The following is a 25,245-nucleotide window of genomic DNA, read 5'->3' as shown; positions in this document are numbered from 1 at the left end:
AAAAGAGGAACTGGTGGTTGCTATTTATTTAAAATTTTTAAGGAAGTTGTTTATTCCCAATAATTGAAGAGATTAGAGAGGCATTTAATCATTAGACTGTCAAACAGAACTCTACTACAGCTGATTAAAATCTTTTAAAAAATTTTTATGGAGAAAGACTTCATCACTTTCTTTACTGATATGCTCCAATGTTTTCATGCTTAACCTGGAATTTCTTCCTGATCTGAATGTTTCTTGCTGAGATACAGGCTTGTTTTTCCTCCTACGCCTGGTCTTAAAAAAAAAGAAAACAAAAAAACAGTAATTTTGCTATAAAATAAGTGCAAGAATTCATAAGGAACTGCACCCCATTAAAAAGCCCAGGATTCACATGACCACTTGAGTGTATTCCACTGGCTCAGAGACAGCAGGGTTCACAAAAGTCCAGAAATCGGGCTTTTGCCTCTTTGGGTTGACATTGACATAATCTGTGGCTTCTTTTATGTTCTCATAGTCCAGGACAGAGTCATTTCTTCGATCTCCAGGGGCTGCAAAGACTACTTGTGTGTAGTTGACATCCTTGGTGACCTTGGGGGAAAAAGCAAAGAAATTTGGGTCAAAATTCCTACCACGTTTGGAGAAAGTATTCAACTCAAAGAGGCCCGCCCTGGGCCAGATGGGAAAGAACCTGGGTCCCAGGTAGCCGTGTCTGAGAGCAGGGCCAAGGCAATGAGAGAGATTGCTCCTTGTACCTGCGGCAACGAATGGCTTAAGGAAGAAAAATGTGGAGACTCTCCAAGTGAGGTCGGGACTCAGGGTGGACTTTGGCCAGTAACTGGGTCATGGGGAGAAGGGGATTTCCTGTGAGCACCTTCATTGTTCGAGCCCACTCAGACCCACCTTGCGTGGATGCTCTGTGTTGTTGGTACAGGCCTGTGAGTGAAAACCCGACCACCCTCACCAAAGGCTGCTACAATGACTCCATGGCCCTCCTTCCTTGCTCCCACCTCTGTAGCCCAGGTGACCCCAGACTGCTGGAGTGTCCCTTACCTGGGAGGTGGTGGGAGGTGAGCTGTTTGAGCTGTCAGAGCTATCTGAGGACGTGTCACTGTCATCTAGGGAAAAATAGAAATTGTTCTTCTTCTAAAGGAAGCCAGAAGGTGTTCAGAGAGTATAGAGGCGATGGAAGGAAGCATGAGACAAAGACAGAAGCAGAGCCAGCAACTCAAAGTGGAGTAGGGGAGAGAGATCAGTGTCCCCCAGAGAGAACAGGGGAATGGAGCAGAGAAAGTGGAAACCTCTGGAAACAGCCAGGAACAGATCCAAGAGTCCAGGCCCTGCTGTATTTCCAGCTCCATCTAAAAGTAAATACCAAGCCCGCAAGGCTGCCCCGTGCTTGATAAAGACTGTCTGCTGGAAGGGGAGTAGGCGGGATGTGCTGAGCCGCTATGGCCCAAGGCAAACAGATCTGGCCCCAGAAATCACAGGCATGCTTCTAATCTAAGCCTGTCACTAACTCCAGGCAGATTACATTCCTCTTTGTGCCCTGATCTTGTCTCCAGTGACAGTGAGGGTTGGACAAGGATCTCTGAAGTCCCTGCCAACCACCGCGTCTCTGACTGCAGCCAGGCTTCAGGGAAGCTTTGGGATCAAGGGTCATGGTGAGGCCAGTGCCTCTCTGCCTCCTTGGAAACCCTGAGTTCATGCAAGTGGCATCTTCTGTGTCCCTCATGCATTGAGGCCTTATCTTGGTGCGGAGGAAGCCTGACAACCAGATTTCTCTAACGGAAAAGATAAAATTTAGAAGGATGGAGCAAACTTAAATCAACCAGAAGATAAAGCAGTGGAAAGGGTAGTCTCTGGTGAGTGAATGTCTTGCTGCGAAGCGGCAGTTTCCACTGTGTGAAGAGAGTGGCGTGGCGGGTCTCTCAAGTGGGGAGAGAGAGAAAACAGCAGGAGTGTGGTGTTCCTGTTGGTGCCCTTGCCGGAGGCAGATGTAGATGTGAACCGTCACCAAGACTCAGGTTTATTAAAATGCCCAGATCCCATGGCTGGGAGCAGACAGAGGTGGTTGAAATCTGGGCTCTAACTAATGGCGGGCAGAAGATAAGACACCACAGTGTCACAAAGACAGGAGCAGAGACAGCCCCAGGCCTGAACTAAGACCTACGCAAAGCCCACTGCGGCTGCCACACCGCACAGGATGGGGGGCCTTCTCAAAGCAGGGGCCTGGCTTGGCCTGCACTGGGGAGCGTGTGAGGAATCCTCCGGCTCGTGGTTTGGGCAGGAAGACTGGGGCTTCTGCGAGGAGGCTCCCCGATAGTCCAGACAGAACAGAAGCAGCGTCATGACACGTTCTCCTCGCAGCGGTACTCACGCCGGTAGCGGGGCTCAGGCACCAGGACGTTCCTCTCTGCCCGAGTCTCCTTCCTCTCCTCGGCAGCAGGCGGGCAGCAGTGAGTTGGACATAAGCTGGGGGCCTGGGACCTGGCCCCTTTTAGTATGCGCTCGATTTCCTTGGCTACCGGGGACAGGGCAAGAGTCAAAAGTGAATGTTCTCCTGGTCGTGCACATCCTGGATCTGTGAACACAGCTCTCCTGAGGGAACACTCGTCCGACAGATCTCTTCAAACCTCGGCCCTCCTCTGCTCAGAACCCTGCAGTGCCCCTCGCCTCACTTGGAGTAAAACCTACAGTCCAAGCCGAAGGCCTCACTCCCCTTCCCCTTCCTGCCGCAGCGCAGCTCCATCCAGCCGGGCCCCTCTGCTTCCGCCATAATGAGCAAATCTCCCCGCTTCTCCACGTTGTAGGCGTGCCTCACTTCCTGGCTTCCCTCACGTTTAGACTCAAACGTCAGCATCTCAGGGATGCTGGCTCCCATCCAGTTCATACCTCCCTGCCTTGCTTCATCTTTTTCCCTATACTTCCCGTGCCCTGACACACATTTTACTTGTTCGTTTGTTGCATTACCCACGGAATGCAAGGTTCATAACTGCACGGATTTTTATTTTGTTTCCTCTTGCACTGGATAAATTAATGAATGACAAGAGAAGCTTAGACTTACATCATCCTGCTCAATCCCTTGTCTTAGCACAGCCCAAGCAGTGTTATTTTATTTCCCCTAATTATAATGTCTTCCTCAGACAGAGCGTCCTGCTTTTCACTGCGAATCAGCTCAGAAATTTAAGCTCATATCTTAGTCTAACCATACTCCTTTCTCTTGTAATTCAAGGCCATTTCTACAGGTCCCTTGGCGGTGATGAAGGAAATTTACTATGCTCAGGTTAAGTGAGCCCAACCTCAAGAGCATCACAGAAGCTTGTCTCTAGGCAGGAGGTCTGGGTAGCAAAAGGACTCTCAGCCATCATTCCCAAACACAGATGGGCTGGGTCAGAGCGCAGATAACCCACTAAGAGGTTGGTGGAGTGACCTGGCTAGTGATTCCTCAAGTAGGATTTCAAATGATACTTGGGGGCTCATCTTGCTGTGGGCTTGGGAACGGTCCCTGAGAGGGGCCAGGAGGGAAGAGAACGCTGAGCCAGTTACCCATGTGCCTGCTGAGCAGGTAGTTGATGACTGCGAGGAGACAGGTCTGCAGGATCAGCGACACTACTGCGATCACTACTCCATGCCAGACCTCCATGACCCTGTTGGGAAATGAGGAAATCAGGTGAGAGGCTCTGGAGGTGCTGAGATGGCTGCAAACCCATCCCTGCCCCAAGCCAGGGGCAGCCTGCAGGTACTGCTGTTGTGGCTTGAGTCCCTTTCCTCTTGAAAGGGAAGGCTTCAGGGCCCAGGGAGGGTGATGTGCACAGGAAGTGATGTTACTGACACGGGAACCTGAGCTGGCTCTCTCCAGACCACTCACTGAGCCAGCATGACAAGCTCCTGGCAGGGCTGCTGCGGGTCGCGAGTGGGGCGCGGGCTCTCTCCAGTACCTCGTCTCCACGCAGCACCCCCGGCAGGATGGCCTGGAGACCTGCAGTGGGTCAGAACTCTTGGGCAGTCTCTGCTGCTGGGGAGTCCTTTCCTTTCCTCTCCCCAGATTCCAGTTTTTGAATCTACAAAACAGGCAGTAACAGTATTAGTGTCTGCCAGCCAGTAGGCACTGGCTTGCTGCCAGTCCCAGGGCCGAGCACCCCCGCAGCCCAGCCTTCCAAACTGATCCACACAATCCTAGGACCTAGATGTCACTACTCTCCTCTTATAAGGAGCCACGTGAGGCCCAGAGGGCTGAGGGACATGTCTGAGGCCCTACAGTCAAGCCTGGTTTGAGCTCTACATCCAAGCCTACACCCCCAACATTCCGTCTCTTCTCCAGAGCCTTGCCTGCTACTGGAAGCACAGAGGAATCCCATAGGAGGAAATACACTGGGAGAGATTCTGTGAAGCATACCAATGTCTCACACACACACACACACAGACACACACGCACCCACACTGCTGAAAGGAAATAAATTAGGAGTTTGGGATTAGCAGATACAAACTACTACATATAAAACAGATTAAAAAAAAAAAAAACAAGGTCCTACTGTATAGTACAGGGAATTATATTTAATAACCTGTAATAAACCATGATGAAAAAGAATATATATATATATATATTCTGAATCATTTTGCTGTACTCCAGAAACTAACATGATTTTGTAAATCAACTATACTTCAATTAAAAAAAAATTTTTTAGTGTCAAAAATAAAGACCACAGCACTGAATATGGAGTGTATTATAAAACAAAGCCAAGATGGTTTCAAAGCTTTTGAAATGATCTTTACTTAGCACAAGATGGGCCATACGATGGCCCATTGTCCTGCTGCAGACGATAAATGCTGAAAAGCCTTTTATTGCCAATAAAGCTTATTTTCTCAATCAGGGTTTCCAAGTGTTAGGGGTAGTGTGGAAAGTCCTGCCTTTTTTACTTCTATCTGTAGTTCTGCACTGGGTGGGCCTATCCAACATCCAACTGGGACTAAGTTTGGAGAGAGAGGAGGCAGTAGCTGAGGAGGGAGCCTGCGAGGTTTGCCTCCACCGCCTCTCCAGGGCTGGGTGTTGGCCAGCCTGGAAGCTGCCAGAGAGAAAAAACTACCTTCTCCCCTACGTCCTTTACCAACCAACAAGCCACTCTTTGGGAACAACCTTTCTTGTGTAAGGTCGAAAGTTGGGAGCAGACTTCCCTGGTGGTCCAGTGGTTAAAGAAGTTGGCTGCCAGTGCAGGAGACACAGAAGAGCCCACGTGCCACAGGACGACTGAGCCCGCGTGCCTCAGCTCCCGAGCCCCAGAGCCCAGGGCCCGCGTGTCGCCGCTGAGCCTGCACACTGCAACCAGAGAGGCCAGCGCACCGAGCCCTGCTCCTGCAAGAGGAGCCACCACGGTGAGAAGCCCGCACACGTAACCAGAGAGGAGCCCCTGCTCGCTGCAGCCAGAGAAAGCCTACATGCCTCAGCGAAGACCCAGAGCCACCAAAAGCAAAGCAAGGAGAAAAATGGGAGCAACACGTGCCCAATTTAGTCATCATACTTAGCTTAAGTCCCCTCTTTCTGACATAATAAGTTCTGATGTAATAAATTCTAGACACTTCCTCCAAAGGAACCTAACTCTATCCACTCTTTACTTTTCTAGTTAAATGAGCAAAGTATACCTAACATCATCACTCTTAAAGAATGCTATTTAGTTTGATTTATAAAGATGGATTCAGCATCCAGACATGAGTTCTTCACTACATACAGATTCGGCATGTGAGATGGGTCAGGAAGATGTAAAGTGGGAACGTTCTAAGTAGGGGAATTCCCCTTACCCCGCTTCATCCTAGCACCCACCACCCTGGTGCCGAGGAGCACCAGAAGGTTATCTCTGGAGAAGGAGTCTCCTGTGGTTCCTTCTGCAGGAGTGTTGCATTAACTCACTTTCGTCATGGCATGAGGGGGTCACTGGGAGCAGGAGGTGGAAACTGATCCAGATGGCAAGCCAAGTGAGAGGGGACCCCAGGAAACTACCTACCTCCCCCCTTTACACATGGCCATCACCAGACAGTTAGTATCAAAATCATATTGATTATGTTCTTTGCAGCCGAAGATGGAAAAGCTCTATACACTCAGCAAAAACAAGATCAGGAGCTGACTGTGGTTCAGATCATCAGTTCCTTATTGTAAAATTCAGGCTCAAACTGAAGAAAGTGGAGAAAACCACTAGGCTATTTGGGGATAACCTAAATCAAATCCCTTATGATTACACAGTGGAGATGATGAATAGATTCAAGGGATTCGATCTGGTATACAGAGTGCCTGAAGAACTGTGGACAGAGGTTCATAACATTGTACAGGAGGTGGTGACCAAAATCATCCCGAAGAAAAAGAAATGCAAGAAAGCAAAGTGATTGTCCAAGGAGGCCTTACAAGTAGCTGAGAAAAGAAGAGAGGTGAAAGGCAAAGGAGAAAGGGAAAGATACATCCAACTGAATGCAGATTTCCAGAGCATAGCAAGGAGACATAAGAAAGCCTTCTTAAGTGAACAATGTAAAGAAATAAAGAAAACCAATAGAATGGATAAGACTAGAGATCTCTTCAAGAAAATTAGAGATACCAAGGGACCATTTCATGCAAAGATAAATAAAGGACAAAAATGGCAAGGACCTAACAGAAGCAAAAGAAATTAAGAAAAGGTGGCAAGAATACACAGAACTGTACAAAAAATCTCTTCAGTTCATTTCAGTCACTCAGTCGTGTCTGATTCTTTGTGATCCCATGGACTACAGCACACCAGGCCTCCCTGTCCACCACCAACTCCTGGAGTTTACTCAAACTCATGTCCTTTAGGTCAGTAATGCCATCCAACCATCTCATTCTCTGTCATCCCCTTCTCCTCCCACCTTCAAATTTTCCCAGTATCAGGGTCTTTTCCAGTGAGTCAGTTCTTTGCATCAGGTGGCCAAAGTATTGGAGTTTCAGCTTCAGCATCAGTCCTTCCAAAGAATAGTCAGGACTGATTTCCTTTAGGATGGACTGGTTGGATCTCCTTGCAGTCCAAGTGATTCAATAGTCTTCCCCAACACCACAGTTAAAAAGCATCAATTCTTCAGCACTCAACTTTCTTTATAGTCCATCTCTCACATCCATACATAGCTACTGGAAAAACCATAGCTTTGACTAGATGGACCTTTGTTGACAAAGTAATGTCTCTGCTTTTAATATGCTATCTAGGTTGGTCATAGGTTTTCTTTCAAGGAGCAAGCGTCTTTTAATTTCATGGCTGCAGTCACCATCTGCAGTGATTTTGGAGCCCCCAAAAATAAAGTCTAACACTGTTTCCACTGTTTCCCCATCTCTTTTTCATGAAGTGATGGGACCAGATGCCATGATCTTAGTTTTCTGAATGTTGAACTTTAAGCCAACTTTTTCACTCTCCTCTTTCCCTTTCATCAAAAGGCTCTTCAGTTCTTCACTTTCTGCCATAAGGGTGGTGTCATCTGCATATCTGAGGTTATTGATATTTCTCCTGGTAATCTGGATTCCAGCCTGTGCTTCATCCAGTCCAACATTTCTCATAATGTACTCTGCATATAAGTTAAATAAGCAGGGTGACAATATACAGTCTTGATGTACTCCTTTCCCAATTTGGAACCAGTCTGTTGTTCCATGTCCAGTTGTAACTGTTGCTTCTTGACCTGCATACAGATTTCTCAGGAGGCAGGTCAGGTGATCCGGTATTCCCATCTCTTGAAGAATTTTCCACAGTTTAATGACCCAGATAACCGGGATGGTATTGTCACTTACCTAGAACCAGACATCCTGGAGTGTGAAGTCAAGTGGGCCTTAGGAAGCATTGCTACAAACAAAAATAGTGGAGATGATGGAATTCCAAGTGAGAAATAGATTTAAGGGACTAGATCTGAATGACAGAGTGTCCGATGAACTATGGATCAAGGTTTGTGACATTGTACAGGAGACAGGGATCAAGACCATCCCAAGAAAAAGAAATGCAGAAAAGCAAAATGGCTGTCTGAGGAGGCCTTACAAATAGCTGTGAAAAGAAGAGAAGCAAAAAGCAAAGGAGAAAAGGAAATATATACCCATTTGAATGCAGAGTTCCAAAGAATAGCAAGGAGAGATAAGAAAGCCTTCCTCGGTGATCAATGCAAAGAAATAGAGGAAAACAACAGAATGGGAAAGACTAGAGATCTCTTCAAGAAAATTAGAGATACCAAGGGAACATTTCATGCAAAGATGGGTTCAATAAAGGACAGAAATGGTATGGACCTAACAAAAGCAGAAGATATTAAGAAGACGTGGCAAGAATACACAGAAGAACTGTACAAAAAAGATCTTCATGACCCAGATAATCATGATGGTGTGATCACTCACCTAGAGCCAGACATCCTGGAATGTGAAGTCAAGTGGGCCTTAGAAAGCATCACTATGAACAAAGCTAGTGGAGGTGATGGAATTCCAGTTGAACTATTTCAAGTCATAAAAGATGATGCTGTGAAAGTGCTGCATTCAATATGCCAGCAAATTTGGAAAACTCAGCAGTGGCCACAGGACTGGAAAAGGTCAGTTTTCATTCCAATCCCAAAGAAAGGAAATGCCAAAGAATGCTCAAACTACCACACAATTGCTCTCATCTCACATGCAAGTAAAGTAATGCTCAAAATTCTCCAAGCCAGGCTTCAGCAATATATGATCTGTGAACTTCCAGATGTTCAAGCTGGTTTTAGAAAAGGCAGAGGAACCAGAGATCAAATTGCCAACATATGCTGAATCATCGAAAAAGCAAGGGAATTCCAAAAAAAATCATTGACTTCTGATTCATTGGCTATTCTAAAGCCTTTGACTGTGTGGATCGCAATAAACTATGGAATATTCTTAATGAGATGGGAATACCAGCCCACATTACCTGCCTCCTGAGAAACCTAAGGACAAGAAGCAACAGGTAGAACTAGGCATGGATTAATAGACTAGTTCAAAATTGGGAAAGGAGGACAAGGCAGTATATTGTCACCCTGCTTATTTAACTTATATGCAGAATACATCATGTGAAATGCTGGGCTGGATGAATCACAAGCTGGAATCAAGATTGCTGGGGAAAATATCAACAACCTCAGATATGCAGATAATGGCAGAAAGTGAAGAGGAACTAAAGAGCCTCTTGATGAAGGTGAAAGAGGAGAATGAAAAAGCTGGCTTAAAACTCAACATTCAAAAAATAAAGACCATGACATCCAGTCCTATCAGTTCATGGCAAATAGATGGGGAAAATATGGAAACAGTGTCAGATTTCAATTTTCTTGAGCTCCAAAATCAATGCAGATGGTGACTGCAACCACAAAATTAAAAGACACTTGCTCCTTGGAAGAATAGCTATAACAAACCTAGACAGTGTATTAAAAGGCAGAGACACCACTTTGCTGACAAAGGTATGTACAGTCAAAGCTACATTTTTTCCAGTAGTCAGGTATGAATGTGAGAGTTGGACCATAAAGAAACCTGAGTGCCAAAAAATTGATGTTTTTGAACTGTGGTGCTGGAGAAGACTCTTGAGTCCCTTGGCCTGCATGGAGATCGAACCAGTCAATCCTAAAGGAAATCAGTCCTGAATATTCATTGGAAGGACTGATGCTGAAGCTCAATCTCCAATACTTTGGCCACCTGATGTGAAGAACTGACTCACTGGAAAAGACGCTGATTCTGGGAAAGATTGAGGGCAGGAAGAGAAGGGGGTGACAGAGGATGAAATGGTTGGATGACATCACTGACTTAATGGATATGAATCTGAGCAAACTCTGGGAGATAGTGATGGACAGGGAAGCCTGGTGCTCATGGGGTCGCAAACTGTTGGACATGACTTAGCAACTGAAGAACAACAACAAACAAACCCCTCCCCTAAGTCCCAGGACGGATTGATAGACAATCTGATACTCCCCAGTGATCAGCTAGCTCTAGAAAGAAAGTTCAGTGCAAAGTTACATGCACAGGATAAAATTTGCAGAGCCAGGAGGCTGGAAATGAAACACCAGAGTGATGAAGTGAGGAGGCGATTATTCACGAAAAACAATGATATTGAAAAATTAGTTGACTGGATTGAAGAAAGGGCATCGATATATTTTAAATACCTGATCTAGTCTTATTTTGGATAAGCCATACTTAAATTTCTACAGATACCGATTTCTCAAGCAAATTTCTCAAGGAAGTATGTTAGTCACTCAGTCATGTCTGACTCTTTGTGACCCCATGGACTGTAGCCCACCAGGCTCTTCTGTCCATGGAATTCTCCTGGCAAGAATACTGGAGTGGGTTGCCATTTCCTTCTCCTTCTCAGGGAAATTTTGGTACTAATCCTGATTTCTGGGGCAGACGTAAGAAAAACGATTTGATGTTACCAGGAGAGCTTTATTGAATCAAAAAAAAGCATGAAAGTCACGGGAAAGGGCTGGAAGCAAAGCCGGTGTGCCAGGAAATCAACAGTTTCTTTTTAAAAGGCACTCTTATGCTTTAGGAATGCTGACTTCATATTAAATGCCTCATTTGTCCTTAATCGCAGAAGTTATTCCGCTTCTTCCACTGAAGGGGTTGGTAGGGATACCACTAGGGCTGTATTCTGAAACCATGCTCTAAGTTTTCATTTTTTTAAGGCTCCTCTCTATTTATTAAAAATCCAACAACTAAGAGGCATTTGTAATTAAAAAAATTAGAAGTGCAAATAAGCAAAGCATTTCATAAAATGAACCCAAATTTCATTCCATAAAATTATCTTTGTGTTTTCATAAATATATGCACTTTGTACGTGTATGGAAATATTTGTATACACAATCTTTTTGAAACAAGGCACCATACTGAGTAGTTACTTTTCCGCTTTGCTTAACAGATCATAAACTTGTTTGCAGATCAGAAAAACCTCTGTTAAAAAACCCCAATCTGGGCGCTCACTGGCCAAATTTGACACCTAGATGATTTTATTTGATAATGTACTTTAAAGATTTGTACGTGGATGCCCTGAGGAAAGTCATGTACTTTTCAGTCCCTGACTGATCCCTGAAGGCATTGGAGTTTGCCTTCAGTTTTATGGCATCACTGAAAATGATTAGTATTCTACTTTACCAGTATTTCTTACTATTCTTCAGTTTTATGACATCACTGAAAATTATTAGTATTCTACTTTACCAGTATTTCTTACTATTCTTCAGTTTTATGACATCACTGAAAATGATTAGTATTCTACTTTACCAGTATTTCTTACTATTCTTCAGTTTTATGACATCACTGAAAATGATTAGTATTCTACTTTACCAGTATTTCTTACTATTCTTCAGTTTTATGACATCACTGAAAATGATTAGTATTCTACTTTACCAGTATTTCTTACTACTCTGGACATTCAGAGGCACACAGCTCCTTGTCTAAAACTGCTTGTGTACTGCCTGGGAGACCACGATAACAGATGTAACAGGCCAAAATGACCCCTCACGTTTCCAAATGTCTCCCTGAGGCAGTCACTTTTGCCCCCAGTTGAGAATCACTGCATTAGATAAATGTTACATTATGTTAAAAGCATTATCTTATTTGGTCTTTTTATTCAGAACAGTATTGCCTACACTTCCTCCTTTCATTTTAATATATTATGAGCATCTTACTCGCTAAATGACACACTACCTGTGTCCTCAATATCTAAGATAAAAGTCAATACGGATCCAAGTTCTGTTCCCTTCTAGGTGTGAATTATTGAACTTCTCAGTGTCTTAGTTTCTGTACCTGTTAAATGGGGTTAAGGATAGTATATACCTCACAGAGTTCTTGTCGGGGCTTGGGGAGTTACGTTTATAGAGACCTAAATACAGTGGCAGGCATGTGGAAAGCACTCAGTAGTTACCAGGTATTATTCAACCCTAAAACACTGCACCAAGTTGGTGACTAGAGCGGAGCTATAAAAATTCGGTCTGTGTATTTTTGGAAGCTTAGACATTCGGTTTTGAGTACAGTTTGAAGATAAAATCTTGGCAGGATGAGGTTTGAAAATGATGACAGATGCCATTATTTAAGTGGCTAATGGCCCCTAACCGCAATGAGCAGGTTGTTCCTTGGGGGCTAATTGCAGATTGCTGATCAGACAGTCGGCAGAAACATCTGCTCATTTGTGTACATACCCCAAACAACCGGGAAATGAGCAATTTGAAGTAATTAAGTTGTGAAAAAAATGCCTGGACCATGTGAGAGTTTGGTACGCCTCGTTCCATCATCAAGATGTGACTGTCCTGCCCTCTTTCAGGTTTGGATACCCAGCCCCACGTGAATGCAGTGTCCTGCCAACTGCCTGCAAACCACAGGTCAGCAGAGGGCCGAGAGCATTTCTTCTGTTTTCTTTGAACCTGGTGGAAACCCTGAAGCTGGATTCACATTCTTATTTCCCCCTCTCCTGCTAAAGGAGCTCTCTCGTGGCCTTTCTAAAAGGTACACCCCTAAAAGAGGTGAAATAATAAAAACACAGCTTTTCCTGTCTGATGCCATGCTTTCTTTGGATAGATAAATTCAGAAAGAACACAACAGAAGATGATTTATGTAAACATCATATGGATTAAAGTAATCGTAATCAATATTGCTAAGCAGACTTGATCAATCTTTTAAAATTAAGTAGCTTTTATGTTTAAAATGGATAAGCAATAAGGACCTCAGTTCAGTTCAGTTCAGTCACTCAGTCATGTCCGACTCTTTGCGACCCCATGAATCGCAGCATGCCAGGCCTCCCTGTCCATCACCAACTCCCGGAGTTCACTCAAATTCACATCCATCGAGTCGGTGATGCCATCCAGCCATCACATCCTCTGTCGTCCCCTTCTCCTCCTGCCCCCAATCCCTCCCAGCATCAGAGTCTTTTCCAATGAGTCAACTCTTCGCATGAGCTGGCCAAAGTACTGGAGTTTCAGCTTTAGCATCATTCCTTCCAAAGAACACCCAGGGCTGATGTCCTTCAGAATGGACTGGTTGGATCTCCTTGCAGTCCAAGGGACTCTCAAGAGTCTTCTCCAACACCACAGTTCAAAAGCATCAATTCTTCAGCAAAAAAAATAAGTAGCTTTAAAGATTTTTTTATAAAGTGTTTATAAAAAGATTTTGGGGAAATTTTCATTAATTTATTGTCTTTAAAATGAAGAATTTGAGCTCTAAGATAACAAGACAGGGAGATGAGAGCCAGGCTCCTCCTCCTGGCTCAGTTACTTGCTACCTGTGTGACCTGGGACAGGTAGAAATTCTTTCTACGCCCAGCACTTGTAGTACTCCTAAGGCTCTTTCTGGCCCTTAACATTCTGTTCTTTAAAGATGGAATTACAGTAGGGGAAAGGAAAGTGTAGTTGGATGGAAATGGAATATTTTGAAAGAAAAACAATACATATTTCTATTTTATATCATTCAGTCTCCTTCACTCTACTAGACTTTTGTCCTCTAATTGAATATGCAGTTTTGAATAATCAAGAAAAGAATGAAACATAAATAAGCCAAACTAATAATAGCTATAACCACATAAACGGAGGAAGCCAAAAATTGTGAAATTCCTGACATTTTTCTGTGTGTGGAAATATCAATAAAATTATCGATTTCCTAGAAAAATATAGATTAATGAAATGGACTCCATAAGGCACAGAAAACTTAAACAGACTAAAAGCAAAGCAAAATAACAAGAAAGAAGTTTGGGATCCGAGTTTGGTACCTTTCGAGCAGCTAAAGGCAGAGAACTTGGAGTCAGATAGTCTGGCTTCACATCCCAGCTCATCCTCTGCATGAGTTGGGTCTAATTATTTAACCTCTCAAAGTCTCTGCTTTCTTACTTGTAAGATAAAATCAATAACCACTAATTCTCAGGGTTTGATTAGATGAACATAAATGATACCCACTTCTGCAGATGAAGTAAGATGAGGTACGTAAGTTATTCTAGCTTTTGTCACATAGTAATAAGCATCTGATAAATGACAGCTATTATTATTTGAAATTAAAAGCAGTATAAAAACTATCTACTCAAAATCTGCATCCAGATAGTGTTACAAATGAATTTTTGAAATTTTAAGGAACATAGGGCACAGAAAATAATGGAAGGCTCTCCAGGCTTATCTCGTTTATGAATACAGAGGTAAATGCATGATTATATCAAAAGTTGCTCCACCTTGCTTATAGTTTCCTTCATTGTGCAAAAGCTTTTAAGATTAATTAGGTCCCATTTGTTTATTTTTGCTTTTATTTCCATTACTCTGGGAGGTGGGTCATAGAGGATCCTGCTGTGATTTATGTCAGATAGTGTTTTGCATATGTTTTCCTCTAGGAGTTTTATAGTTTCTGGTCTTACATTTAAATCTTTAATCAATTTTGAGTTTATTTTTGTGTATGGTGTTAGAAAGTGTTCTAGTTTCATTCTTTTACAAGTGGTTGACCAGTTGTCCCAGCATCCTTGTTAAAAAGATTGTCTTCTTTCCTTTGTATGTTTATTCTTGCCTCCTTTGTTAAAGATAAACTGTCCATAGGTGTGTGGATTTATCTCTGGGCTTTCTATTTTGTTCCACTGATCTATGTTTCTGTCTTTGTGCCAGTACCATACTGTATGGTGACTGTGGCTTTGTAGTAGAGCCTGAAGTCAGGCAGGTTGTTTCCTCCAGTTCCATTCTTCTTTCTCAAGATTGCTTTGACTATTCAGGGTTTTTGTATTTCCATACAAATTTTGAAATTATTTGTTCTAGTTCTGTGAAAAATACCATTGGTAGATTGATAGGGATTGCATTGAATCTATAGATTGCTTTGGGTAGTATACTCATTTTCACTATGTTGATTCTTCCAATCCATGAACATGATATATTTGTCCATATATTTGTGTCCTCTTTGATTTCTTTCATCAGTGTTTTATAGTTTTATATAAAAAACCTTTTCAGTGTCCTATAGTTTATAGGTCTTTTGTTTCTTTAGTTATAGTTTATAGTCAAGGCTATGGTTTTTCCTGTGGTTATGTATGGATGTGAGAGTTGGACTGTGAAGAACACTGAGCACTGAAGAATTGATGCTTTTGAACTGTGGTGTTGGAGAAGACTCTGGAGAATCCCTTGGACTGCAAGGAGATCCAACCAGTCCATTCTGAAGGAGATCAGCCCTGGGATTTCTTTGGAAGGAATGATGCTGAAGCTGAAACTCCAGTACTTTGGCCAGCTCATGCGAAGAGTTGACTCATTGGAAAAGACTCTGATGCTGGGAGGGATTGGGGGCAGGAGGAGAAGGTGATGACAGAGGATGAGATGGCTGGATGGCATCACTGACTCAATGGACGTGAGTCTGAGTGAACTCTGGGAGTTGGTGATGGACAGTGAGGCCTGGCGTGCTGCGATTCATGGGGTCGCAAAGAGTCAGACACAACTGAGCAACTGAACTGAACTGAACTGAACTATAGTTTATAGTTTCTTTAAGTATAGTTTATAGGTTTTTTTGTTTCTTTAGGTCAATTTATTCCTAAGTATTTTATTCTTTTCATTGCAATGGTGAATGGAATTGATTCCTTAATTTTTCTTTCTGTTTTCTCATTGTTAGTGTATAGGAATGCAAGGGATTTCTGTGTATTATTAATTTTAAATCCTGTTACTTTACTCGATTCATTGATTAGCTCTGATAATTTTCTGGTGGTGTCTTTAAGGTTTTCTATGTAGAGGATCATGTTTTCTGCAAACAGTGAGAGTTTTACTTCTTTTTTTTCAACCTGGATTCCTTTTATTTCTTTTTCTTCTCTGATTGCTGTGACTAAAACTTCCAAAACTATGTTGAATAGTAGTGGTGAGAGTGGGCACCCTTGTCTTGTTCCTGACTTTAGGGGAAATACTTTCCATTTTTCACTATTGAAGATGATGTTTGCTGTGGGTTTGTCATATATGGCTTTTATTATGTTGAGGTATGTTCCTTCTATGCCTGCTTTTGAACAACAAAGGAAACTATAAGCAAGGTGAAAAGACAGCCTTCAGAATGGGAGAAAATAATAGCAAACAAAGCAACTGACAAAGAATTAATCTCAAAAACATACAAGCAGCTCATGCAGCTCAATTCCAGAAAAATAAATGACCCAGTAAAAAAATGGGCCAAAGAACTAAACAGACATTTCTCCAAAGAAGACATACAGATGGCTAACAAACACATGAAAAGATGCTCAACATCACTCATTATCAGAGAAATGCAAATCAAAACCACAATGAGGTACCATCTCATGCAGGTCAGAATTGCTGCTATCAAAAAGTCTACAAACAATAAATGCAGACAGAGTGTGGAGAAAAGGGAAGCCTCTTACACTGTTGGTGGGAATGCAAACTAGTACAGCCACTGTGGAGAAACAGTATGGAGATTCATTAAAAAACTGGAAATAGAACTGCCATATGACCCAGCAATCCCACTGCTGGGCATACACATTGAGGAAACCAGAATTGAAAGAGACACATGTACCCCAATGTTCGTTGCAGCACTGTTTACAATAGCTAGGATATGGACGCAATCTAGATGTCCATTGGCAGACGAATGGATAAGAAAGCTGTGGTACACATACAATGGAATATTACTCAGCCATCAAAAAGAATGCATTTGAATCTGTTCTAATGAGGTGGATGAAACTGGAGCCTATTATACAGAGTGAAGTAAGCCAGAAAGAAAAACACCAATACAGTACATATGGAATTTAGAAAGATGGTAATGATGACCCTATATGCGAGACAGCAAAAGAGACACAGATGTAAAGAACAGATTTTAGGACTCTGTGGGAGAAGGCGAGGGTGGGATGATTTGAGAGAATAGCATTGAAACATGTATATTACCATATGTGAAATATATCACCAGTCCAAGTTTGATGCATGAAACAGGGCACTCAAAACCAATGCACTGGGAGAACCCTGAGGGATGGGATGGGGAGGGAAGTAAGAGGAGAGTTCAGGATGGGGGACACATGTTCACCCATGGCTGAGTCATGTCGATGTATGGCAAAAACCACTACAATATTGTAAAGTAGTTAGCTTCCAATTAAAATAAACTAATTAAATTATTTTTTTTAAAGTTACTACAGGGAAACTAGGCTCCCTAACTTCAGACTCTACTACAAATCTACAGTAATCAGGGGGCTTCCCTGATAGTTCAGTTGGTAAAGAATCTGCCTGCAATGCAGGAGACCCCAGTTTGATTCCTGGGTCACGAAGATCCGCTGGAGAAGGGATAGGCTACCCACTTCAGTATTCTTAGGCTTCCCTGGTGGCTCAGCTGGTAAAGAATCTGCATGCAATGCAGGAGACCTGGGTTTGATCCCTAGGTTGGGAAGATCCCCTAGAGAAGAGAAAGGCTACCCACTCCAATATTCTGGCCTAGAGAATTCCATGGGCTATATAGCCCATGGGGTCGCAAAGAGAAGGACAGGACTGAGCGACTTTCACAGTAATCAGGACAGTATGGTACTGTCACAAAAACAGACATAAAGATCAATGGACCAGGATAGGAAGCCCAGAAATAAACCCACACACATATGTCAACTAATCTATGATGGAGGAGACAAGAGCATAGGATGAAAAAAGACAGTCTCTTCAATAAGTGGTGCTGGGAAAAGTGGACAGCTACATGTAAAAGGGGTCGTTTCCAAGCATGGAAGCAACCTAAGTGTCCGCCGACCGTCCACAGAGGAACACATAAAGAAAACGTGGTGCATGTATACAATGGAATATTGAAGTCACTCAGTCGTGTCCGACTCTCTGTGACCCCATGGACTATATATATAGCCCACTAGGCTCCTCCGTCCATGGGATTCCCCAGGCAGGAATACTGGAGTGGGGTTGCCATGTCCTTCTCCAGGGGCTCTTCCCCACCCAGGGAACGAACACGGTCTCCTGCATTGCGGGCAGATGCTTTACCCTTTGAACCACCAGGGAAGCCCTCGGCCATAAAAGAGAAGGAAACAAGGCCATTTGCAGCAACATGGATGAACCTACAAATTATCAAACTACAAAATATCATACAAAGTAAGTCAGACAGAGATATTGCTTATATGTGGTATCTAAAAAAAAATGGTACAAGTGAACTTATTTACAAAACAGAAACAGTCACAGATATAGAAAACAACTTACGGTTATGAGAGGGAGGGGAGGGAGAGATAAACTGAGAGATTGGGATAGACATATGCCACTCTGTGCTGTGTGCTCAGTCACCCAGTCATGTCCAACTCTTTGTGACCCCGTGGACTGTAACCCACCAGGTTCCTCCATCCATGGGATTCTCCAGGCAAGAATACTGGAGTGGGTTGTCCTCCTCCAGGGGATCTTCCTGACCCAGGGATTAAACCCACATCTCCTGCAGTTCCTGCATTGCAGGCAGTTTCTCTAACACTGAGCCACTGGGGAAGCCCCACACATACACACATATCCACTCTTTTTTATTTTCTTTTCCTATATAAGTCATTACAGAGTATTGAGAAGTGTTCCCTGTGCTATATAGTAGGTTCTTATTAGTTATCTCTTTTATATATAGTAGTGTGTGTAGCGAGAAGGCAATGGCACCCCACTCCAGCACTCTTGCCTGGAAAATCCCATGGATGGAGGAGCCTGGTAGGCTGCAGTCCATGGGGTCGGTAGGAGTTGGACATGACTGAGCTACTTCACTTTCACTTTTCACTCTCATGCATTGGAGAAGGAAATGGCAACCCACTCCAGTGTTCTTGCCTGGAGAACCCCAGGGACGGGGAGCCTGGTGGGCTGCCGTCTATGGGGTCGCACAGTGTCGGACACGACTGAAGCGACTTAGCAGCAGCAGCAGCAGTGTGTGTATGGGGCACAGTGGTAAAGAAACCATCTGCCAGTGCAGAAGCTGCAGGAGATGTGGGTTTGATCCCTGGGTCAGGACGATTCCCTAGAGAAGGGCATGGAAACCCGCTCCAGTGTTCTTGCCTGGAGAGTCCCACGGACAGAGGAGCCTGGTGGGAAACAGTCTATAGGGTCACAAAGAGTCGGACGGGACTGAAGCGACTTAGCACGCACACATGTGAATATGTGTGACTGATTCTCTTCGCTGTACACCTGAAACTAACACAACATTGTAAACAAACTGTACTCCAATAAAAATTTAAAAATAAATTTAAGTTACTCCAGGGATATCCAGGAGATTAATTATTACAATAATGAAAACTAAGGTTGAGTGTTTTCCATGTGGCTTTTATCTTCTTGCTCTACAAGAACGGACATCATCACCATTTCCTAGATGAGGACACTGAGGTTGTCCAAGAAGTGAACAGTTTGCCCTTGTGCCCCCACTGGAAGAGTCTTTTTAATTCAAGCTCATCTGACTTAAAAGTCTAAGCCTCGATCATTTAAGGAACTGCCATTTATATACTATAAATACATGGATAAATCAAAAAATTTAAACTATGATCGCAGTAAAATGCCAAAAAACATTTGATAAAATTGAATACTCATTCATTTTTACTATTTTTTAATTAAATGTTTTAAATTGTATTGGAGTATAGCCAATTAACAATATTATGATAGTTTCAGGCGGACAGCAAAGGTACTCAGTCATACATATACATGTATCTATTGTCTCTCAAACTCCTTTCCATTCAGGCTGCCACATAACACTAAGCAAAGTTCTCTGTGCTACACAGTAGGTCCTGTTTTTCATCCATTTAAAATATAGCACTGTGTACTTGCTCATCCCAAACTCCCTAACTATCCCTCATTTCTTTATTTCTTATGTTATTAAAGTTCAAATGTGAGGATTGCTTCTTACTCTAATAAAGAATATCCCTTCTATACCAGCAATCAACATCTTACCAAATGGTAAAATATTTTAGCCGTTATTTGAGAATGAAGATGTCTGCTGTAACCATTTTAAAAAATTAATCCTAGAAATTCTAATTCCTGGAAGTTCCTCCAATCTATAAAAATAATATTGAATATTTATTGAGCAGGCTCTCTGTGGCTGACACTTTTACATATGTCTACTCATCTGCTTCTCACAACTACCTAGGAGGTAGGTACTATTATTATTACTTCCATCTTACGGAGGACAGAACTCAGACACAGAGAAGTTAAATGAGTTGGCCAAGATGATGAGAAGAGTTAATGAGGCTTTGCGCCCAGACAGGCTGGTGCTGGAGCGTCAGCTAATAACTTATGCATGAAAGAAATGGAGCAAGGAAAAGTCAAGTTTATCCTTATTTGCAAAAGATGTGATTTTATACCTAGGAATCCCAAAAGAATCAATTGAAAAACCAGTGAAATTAATGAGACTGCTCAGGAAAGTCCTAAGGGCATGACAAATATTCTAAAATTACCAGCCATTCTTTCTATTTTTCTATAATAGAAAATAGAAGTGGGGACAGGGGGAACGAGGAGCCTTATCAACCATCACAAGAGATAGTGCTAAGAATTATTTTAATTATAAGAGAATTATTTTATAGAAAATTCTAGAAATTTACTGAGAAACCTAAAAGACTTAAACTAATTGAAAGACATCTAATGTTTCAGATTGGGAAGTTAGAAGACTAAAAAAACTGCTTTGAAATTGATTTATTGGTCCAATACAATTCCAATCAAAATTAGAGAGAGAATTTTTAAAACCTCAAAATTATTCAAAAATTTATTAGGAAAAAATAATAACAAGCCAGAAAGGTTGGAACATAATTTGAAAAGGAATTGTAACAAGGTGGGTTCCCACCTTTTTAAAACCATTTTTAAAAAGTAGTGTAGTTGCCAGTCCAGGTTTGATGCACGATACTGGATGCTTGGGGCTAGTGCACTGGGACGACCCAGAGGGATGGTATGGGGAGGGAGGAGGGAGGAGGGTTCAGGATGGGGAACACCTGTATACCTGTCTGTGGCAGATTCATTTTGATATTTGGCAAAACTAATACAATTATGTAAAGTTTAAAAATAAAATAAAATTAAAAAAAAAAAGAAAAAAAAATAGTGTAGACTTGCAAAATTATGTTTAGAAAAAATTAATCTAGAGAATGAGTCTTCCATGAAAAATTACAAGACAGTTATATTTAGCTTGTACTTTATTGTATATATGTAGTATACAATATACAATATGATCAAAACTCTGTAAAAAATGAATATAAAAAGAATAAATATTTTTAAAGAAAAAAACTCTAGATCATTAAAAAAAAAACTATGTCTATTAGATTACCCCTCAATTCACATGATTCTGTTAATCAAATCCAGAAAATTCATTGACAATAATTTTGCATATTAAATTTTCTCATGAACATACATTTATGGAAATTAAATTGGGGACTCTGTTTAAATGTGCTTTCTTCAAAACGGGGAAATGGAAGAAAACATACCTAAATATTAAAAGTTAGGTACTGAAATGTTATGGATGATTTTTTCTAATGAGGGAAAAAAAGGTATTTTAAGAGTGTAAAAACAAGTCCAGAAATTCTGAGTAGCTTAAATTAACATGAGACCAGATTTCTCTACATAAATGTCTTATTTACATCTAAATTCTATCTCACCATGTTAATAGAACATTGAGATAGTAAATTAAATGTCTGAATTTCAATGAATCAAATATTTATTGAGTGGTCTGTGTGTGGTCCTGGATGAAATACCCTTGGCCATGAAAAGGGGAGAATGCTATCTGAACTTCCAAGAGCTCATGTTATACTTGGAAAATCAAGACATTAAGGTGTAAAAAAAAAAATCAAAAAGCACAAGAAATGCTGTGATGAAGCATGATGAATCGTCAGAAGACGTGCATAAGGTGTAATGTTTTAGAAGAAAAAGAGATGCCCATGCAATAGAATCTTCATAGAAGAGCCACTGAGATGGATGGATGGGTGGAGAATGGAGACCACAGCACTCCAGCTGAAGCTATCTACCAGCTCTGGCTGTAGAGGACAGCTGTAATGGAATTGCTTGTCTGCAACAAAGTTCACTGTATATTGACCACATGGGAATAAGAGGATATGGGGAAAAGCTGGGTATGCTCCCCAGAAACCTCACAAGCAAGGGCAGGGAAATGGTGAGAAACAGGGACTCAGTGGTTAGGTGAACCCGGCTGGGGAATCCCAGCTCTGGCCTTCCTAGCTATGACTTGCTTTCTGTCTTCTGGTCCCAGAATTTTATGGGGATAATGAGGATGTCAGTTGTTTCCTTTTAACTCAAGTTGTGTGCTTCCTATATGCCAGCATCATTCAAAACATTTTGAATAAATTATCTTGTTTAATTATCTTAACCCTCAAAATAAGAACGTTATGAAGTAGATACTATGGCTGCCCTGCTTTTGCATAGGAGAGAACCAGGCTTTAGTTCCCCATGAAGGGGAAAGAATTCAAACCCAGGCTGTTTGAGGCCAGAGCCTTCACCACACTACACACGGTATTGAAGACACTTAAGTGCTTGGCATATAGAGGTATACAACAGGGGTTGATCCTTAGACCAGAAAGAGGGGTCAAATCCCTATAAGTTGGCTTACCTATATAAATGCACCCATTTCCACAGGCCCTCACTCATGATTTTCAGATGGGAGGTATAAGCAATCCAACTAACAAAGCTGTATAGTCCTGGGAGATCCTTGGTGCTACGTGTGTCCCTGTGCCCAGGCACCAGGGAACAGAGAAGGTCAAACCACTGTGAAAGGGAGGAAACAGGATCTGACAAACCCCACGGAGAAGACGACAACAGAGTTAGGGTGTTACCTCTGTCCTGCGTATCAGAGGAATCGTCCCTAGATTTGCTTCAGCTCTGGTCACCATGGTAGGGACCTCACCCTAGGCAGCTGGGACACATCTGGAATATGAAATGAAAAACCAGGTCAACATTGTAGCTCAACTTTCTAGACTCAGCTACCTTGGACACCTTGATTCCTCTCTCTGAGCCTCGGTTTCCCTGTCTAGAAACTAAAGGGGATGAGTTAAACAGATTTAGTTCTGATATTTTATTGTTTTAGAGTTCCTTTAAAGTGACATAGACGATAAGACTCAAATTCACAAGAAATAGCAACTGTGAGTCTCAATCAGCCAAGCCACATCTCCAGTCACGTGGCTTTATAGGTGCAGGCACTTCCAATTTTTAGGAAGAAAACAAATCATCCTAAATTTCTGATTAGTAATTTGATGGAAAGCCTTTTTACAAACAATTACTTGAGATGATGGACAGGGAGGCCTGGCGTGCTGCGATTCATGGAGTCTCAAAGAGTCAGACATGACTGAGTGACTGAACTGAACTGAACTGAACTGAACTCACTGACTTGAGATGATTGCAACTTAGAGCCAAGACTAATTCAGCAAGACAATTGCAAGTAACTTAAGCAGTATTCAGAAGTCATTTTGCTAGTTCTGCAAAGCTCCAGGTAAATTGGAGGGGCCAGCCAACAAAATTTTATAGAATTGACCAACTAGATTTTAAAGAAACTGAACGCCTTCTACAGGGTATGCTCAGTTTGTGAGCACTTTAGTGGCTGGAACCAGGTCTAGTCCATACTTAGCTCCACGATTCCTGGCACGATATTTAGACTCTAAATTTTAGAGGCAATGTATGGGGAAAAGCACTTTGTATTAATAACATTCTGTACACATTGCAATTCAATCTGTTTCCATTAATAAATACTGCTTAAGCTTGGTGGGGAGTGGGGCGCTTAATGTCCCTGAGTCTAATTGCCCTCCTCCGTTAATCAGAAAACCAAAGGCCTCTCTCACAGGATTTGTCAAGAGGGATAAGTGAGACCATGGAAGCTTCCAGCCCTGTTCCTGCCTCACTGCTGGGTCTCAGGGCCACAGGCTTACCTCCTATTCTGTTCAGTAGGACCTCATGCTCAGAAGGGCCCCATGATGGGCCTAGAGCTCTGCTGTTGCCATCTTTAAATTCTTAATAATTTTTAAAAGAGGAACCCCAGATGTTTATTTGCACTGGGCTCTGCTGATCATGCAGCTGACCCTACTCAAGGTGTTGTACTGGGTAGGGTTGTCGAAGCCCACACAACAAGGCCCATACAAGGAACAAGAGCAGGATCCCAATTACCACGTCTTCCTTGAATGCCTAGTCTACACTCCTGAGCTCCCCGGGCTGCAGAGATGATGGCAAGAGGCCTGCTCTAAGAACACTCTTCTGTGCTGAAGTCCTCCAGAAGAGCTTTCTGTCACCAACTTCAGTCAAATCACTCAACACCTTTGTGCCTCAGTTTTCTCAACTATAAAGAGAAACTATGAATAGCACCTGTATTTTCAGAGCTGTTGTGAAGATTGAATGAATTAATCTACATGATGCTCTTAGAGCAGTTCCTAGGACATAGGAAGCTCTATGTAAGGGTCAACTATTGTATTTTGCTGTCATTGTTGCTGGCTTTTCTTTGCCTGGATGTTTGCCTGGCTTTTCCTGGTCTGGATGTTTGCATGGCTTTTTTCTTTGACAGCATACATTTTCTCATTCTCATTCATAACATTTTTAAACTGCCAGACTGGTTTGTTTCCCGCAAAACATCCCAGTTCTTTGTAGCTCAGAATGAGTCTTAAGGGAAAAACTCACGTAGCGGGGTATTCTCTGTGATCTGGTTCACAGATGACTTGAAAAGAGTCATTAATTTATAGCTACTATTGCTGGAGCACCGGACTGGGCGCTAAATGTCCATTGTCTGTGATCCTCATAGCAATACTGTACCATGGCTGGTTTTATACCCATTTTGTAGATGAGGAAATTGAGGCTTATAAACATTCTGCAAAGTTCTTTGGATCTGGTTCTGTCTGCCTCCAAAGTCACCTTCCAGCTGGAGCCCTGAAGGCTGCTGCTGCTATTGCCAACAGATCTCAGGTCTCAGGAGCAAGAGGCTAATTAATGTCCAGGGACTTCCCGGGCGATCCAGCGGTTAAGACTGCACGCTCCCAATGCACAGGTTCAATCCCTGGTTGGGGAACTAAGATCCCACATGCCTCCAGGTGCGGTCAAAAAGAGAGAGACACTGAGGTCTGTGAAGTGCACAGTGCCAAATCTTAAGCTCACTCCAAGAGGATGGCAATTGAATTCCACACCCTGGCATCCTAGCGCGTAAACAAAGAATCCGCTCTGAAATTTGAGTACATTTATATTCACAAACAGACACACATCCCTTTAACTAATTTTAAATCCTACTGCCCAGATAATACTTACCCCCAGGACCATGAGAAAGGTCTGGGCCCAGCCTGTGTTTCAGCGGTGTCCTGATGGAAACATCTCCCTCACCACCCCCCAGCCCCACCCGGAAGCTTGTCAGCCCCTGGAGGTCAGTCACCAATGTTTCATCATTTCCAACGGGGCGGGGGCATG

At 42.5% G+C, this 25,245-nt stretch overlaps 1 protein-coding gene across 4 annotated transcripts; it reads right to left on the bottom strand.

Annotated features, from left to right (window-relative positions):
* Positions 1–25,245, bottom strand: RHEX (regulator of hemoglobinization and erythroid cell expansion). 4 transcript variants are annotated; one of them, XM_070767829.1, is made up of 7 exons: positions 25,090–25,245; positions 22,647–22,737; positions 3,848–4,040; positions 3,526–3,626; positions 2,357–2,500; positions 1,030–1,094; positions 1–567 (listed from the first exon to the last, which is right to left on the bottom strand). In XM_070767829.1, exons 3-7 carry the CDS (start codon positions 3,856–3,858, stop codon positions 367–369), a joined length of 522 nt encoding a protein of 173 aa, XP_070623930.1. In that variant the 5' UTR covers positions 3,859–4,040; positions 22,647–22,737; positions 25,090–25,245; the 3' UTR covers positions 1–366. The 4 variants fall into 4 exon arrangements, with proteins under 4 accessions (XP_070623930.1, XP_019832533.1, XP_070623932.1 ...); XM_019976974.2 differs by having other exon boundaries at positions 3,918–4,040; XM_070767831.1 differs by lacking the exon at positions 3,848–4,040.

The sequence above is a fragment of the Bos indicus genome, chromosome 16 (genome assembly GCF_029378745.1).
Source record: "Bos indicus isolate NIAB-ARS_2022 breed Sahiwal x Tharparkar chromosome 16, NIAB-ARS_B.indTharparkar_mat_pri_1.0, whole genome shotgun sequence".
In the NCBI taxonomy this organism is placed as follows: domain Eukaryota; kingdom Metazoa; phylum Chordata; class Mammalia; order Artiodactyla; family Bovidae; genus Bos; species Bos indicus.
The sequence above is the reverse complement of the archived record's forward strand: the minus strand, read 5'-3'. Positions and strand labels throughout refer to the sequence as shown.

Excerpts from the sequence above, each read along its gene's own strand:
- RHEX (XM_070767829.1), bottom strand. Across the intron at positions 2,501-3,525 it reads CCTGCTCAGCAGGCACATGG|CCAAGGAAATCGAGCGCATA; the intron begins GTAACTGGCTCA and ends TGTCCCCGGTAG. Across the intron at positions 1,095-2,356 it reads GCCTGAGCCCCGCTACCGGC|ATGACAGTGACACGTCCTCA; the intron begins GTGAGTACCGCT and ends ATTTTTCCCTAG.